This window comes from Penaeus japonicus, unplaced genomic scaffold (assembly GCF_977035675.1).
Source record: "Penaeus japonicus unplaced genomic scaffold, GWHDUDI00000001_assembly GWHDUDI00000021, whole genome shotgun sequence".
Taxonomy (NCBI): domain Eukaryota; kingdom Metazoa; phylum Arthropoda; class Malacostraca; order Decapoda; family Penaeidae; genus Penaeus; species Penaeus japonicus.
In genome coordinates this window covers 9,703,750-9,706,249 of record NW_028234423.1, presented here as the reverse complement: position 1 = coordinate 9,706,249, position 2,500 = coordinate 9,703,750, and the positions used below count along the sequence as shown (strand labels likewise).

General features: G+C 42.7%; 1 protein-coding gene across 1 annotated transcript in view; it reads right to left on the bottom strand.

Moving 5' to 3' along the window:
* Window positions 1-2,500, bottom strand: part of LOC122258192 (presequence protease, mitochondrial) — a 7,804-nt gene that overhangs the window by 276 nt on the left and 5,028 nt on the right. The window contains exon 2 of the mRNA XM_086548657.1: window positions 1-2,500. This exon is cut by the window's left edge and continues 276 nt beyond it; it is cut by the window's right edge and continues 462 nt beyond it. Coding sequence (XP_086404783.1) covers window positions 39-2,500 — 2,462 coding nt within the window. The 3' untranslated portion in view covers window positions 1-38.

Sequence of the window (2,500 nt, the reverse complement as noted above, 5' to 3'; positions counted from 1 at the left end):
ACTAAAATTGCACCCCCTTTCAAATTCACATTCTAGTTTTATACAGTTTTCCAGAATGGGTCTAGCTCAATTTTCACATTCTCTGGACCAATGAGACATGCCCCTTCTACTGATGCATCCCTGAGGTAACTGCGAGCTACTGTCACTAGCTCCTGAGGCGTAGTATCCAAAATCTGTCTCCTGTGGTCAGCAAAGAGTTCCTCCGTGACATGAGAGAGAAAGAGGCGTTTTCCCTTTGCTCCAGGAGACACTGGGGCATCAACAGCCTGAAACACTCCCAACTTTGCTTCTTCAACATCTCTCTCATTGTAACCACCCGATAACACCCACTCTACAGCTGCATCAAAAGTGGATAATGTCTGAGTCGAGTTGGGATCTCTGTAACTATAAAATGAAAAGTTTCCACCGGGAGAGTAAGCAGCCCCACCCCCATACGCACCTCCCTTTTCTCTGATCTCCCTGTGCAAGAAGCGGAACATCAGACGAGAGAGCACGCGCAGAGCCCCACTATCTGAGTGTGCATATGGAACTCCTACATAGGATTTTGATGCAAAGTTTACTGGGAATGGAAATACATGGTGTGTTCTTGATGTGTGAGGGGTATAGGAATCAGTGAGATTTATCAAAGGGGATTCATGGCATGGGTCGCCAGCAAGATTACCCAGGAAACTTTCAAAGGTTCTTACGGCAACATCATGGTGATCTGGCGACATGTTAATACACACTCTCATTTGCTCACGATTTAGTAGCAGCTGAGCCAGTTCTTGTAGTTTCTCAAGAACCTCACCTAGATCCTCCAATTCACTGAACTCTTTCATCTGCCGAATATTTGTCAATCCACTCCACTGTTCACTGAGAGCTGCAACATAACTTGTGGATGATGATGCAGCAGTCATTGCATATCTGTGACCAGAATATACTAGACTATTTGCCTGATCAGTTGCAATCATCTTGACTAGTGTTCCAAATCTCTGCAAGTCATTCATTTTAATATGATTCAAGATTAATGTCCACAGATCGAGCATTCGGGTCAATTTATGATCTAGGCAATGAGAGGAGAGGAGAATTCCCTGTTCATACTGTGCAACATCAATGGGGTGTTTGACAAGGTGAGTGGCAGCATGCAGACCCCCAGTTGACAACTCTATCTCCTGGTCAAGCTGGCGGAAATCCAAGTCACCTGCACCCATTCGTGTAAGGACTCCACATAATAATGGTACTAGTGAGTGTAGATGATCAGGAATATTTTGAGTATTGAGGACTGCTGAGAAGTATGTAATGCCATTCGTAGGCTGATGGCAAATTTGAACTGGCACTCCACCAGCAAGGTTGATGTTAGTTACTGGTGTTGGATTGATGCTACGATTAATATCTGACACCTTCAGAGTTGGCAGACATGAAATATCCTCCTCTTCTTCTTGCTTCATGGTTAAAGTGTTCCCAATCTCCCAAATCCTCTTGCGATCTTCCTCTGTAAGTGACTGGATCTTACTTGTAAGAAGCTCAATTTCTTTTTCCTGTAATTCTTTTTCATAGCCTTCTTGTGGAGCCATTGTTAAAGTGTATTTGTGACTGTTGTTTTTAAAATATTGCTTAACCTTTTCCTGCAAGAATTTAGGGTTCTGCTTGATGCACTTCTTGAATTTTTCCAAATTCTGGTTGATTTTCAGAGCTTCAACTGGATCACCATCTAAATTCCAAAGTGGTGTAAGAGACATCACCAAGCCAAGACCAAAGCTGGAGGTTTGGTGCTTAACAGCAAGTTCTATACTATGTAAGACAGCCTCAATACGTTCCATAGGAAAACCCTCTTCTATCACTTTATCAAATGTCTCCTCTATAACTGATTTGATTTTTTCTATGTCTTCCCCTCTGACCCCTTGTAAACCCATTGTAAATGTAGTATTACGAGTATGGCCATCAAACCCAGCTGATGGAGAAAAACTAGACCCTAGTTGCTGCTCCAACAGTGACTTGTAGAAAGGAGCATTTGGACCACCCATTAAAAGTTCCCCAAGGATTTGGAGGACAAAAGTCTCAAAGGGATCAGTTATACTTGCTAATTTGTAGGAAACTGCAATACTACTTTGTGCATCAGATGTTCCCATGGGGTCAAGGCCACAAACTATGTGATCACTTCTTGGCTCTGACCACGTTGGTTCATCTGGCACTTCCGTTCCTGGGTTGATTTTGGAAAACTCCTTAAGATAATTATCATTAATAAATCTAAGATGCTCAGCAAGTGGCATATCGCCATAGGTATAGAATCGAGCATTACTTGGATGATAATGATAGGCATGGAAGTCCCTCAACTTCTGCCAAGTCAGACTAGGAATTGACAGTGGATCTCCCCCCGAAACAACACCGTATGTGTGTGCAGGCAACAGACCATTTTGTAATTTCTGCATGAAAAGACGCTGTGAGTCGGCAAATACCCCTTTCATTTCATTGAATACAACACCTTTGAATACAATTGGAGAAGATTGATCGTTTACATCCT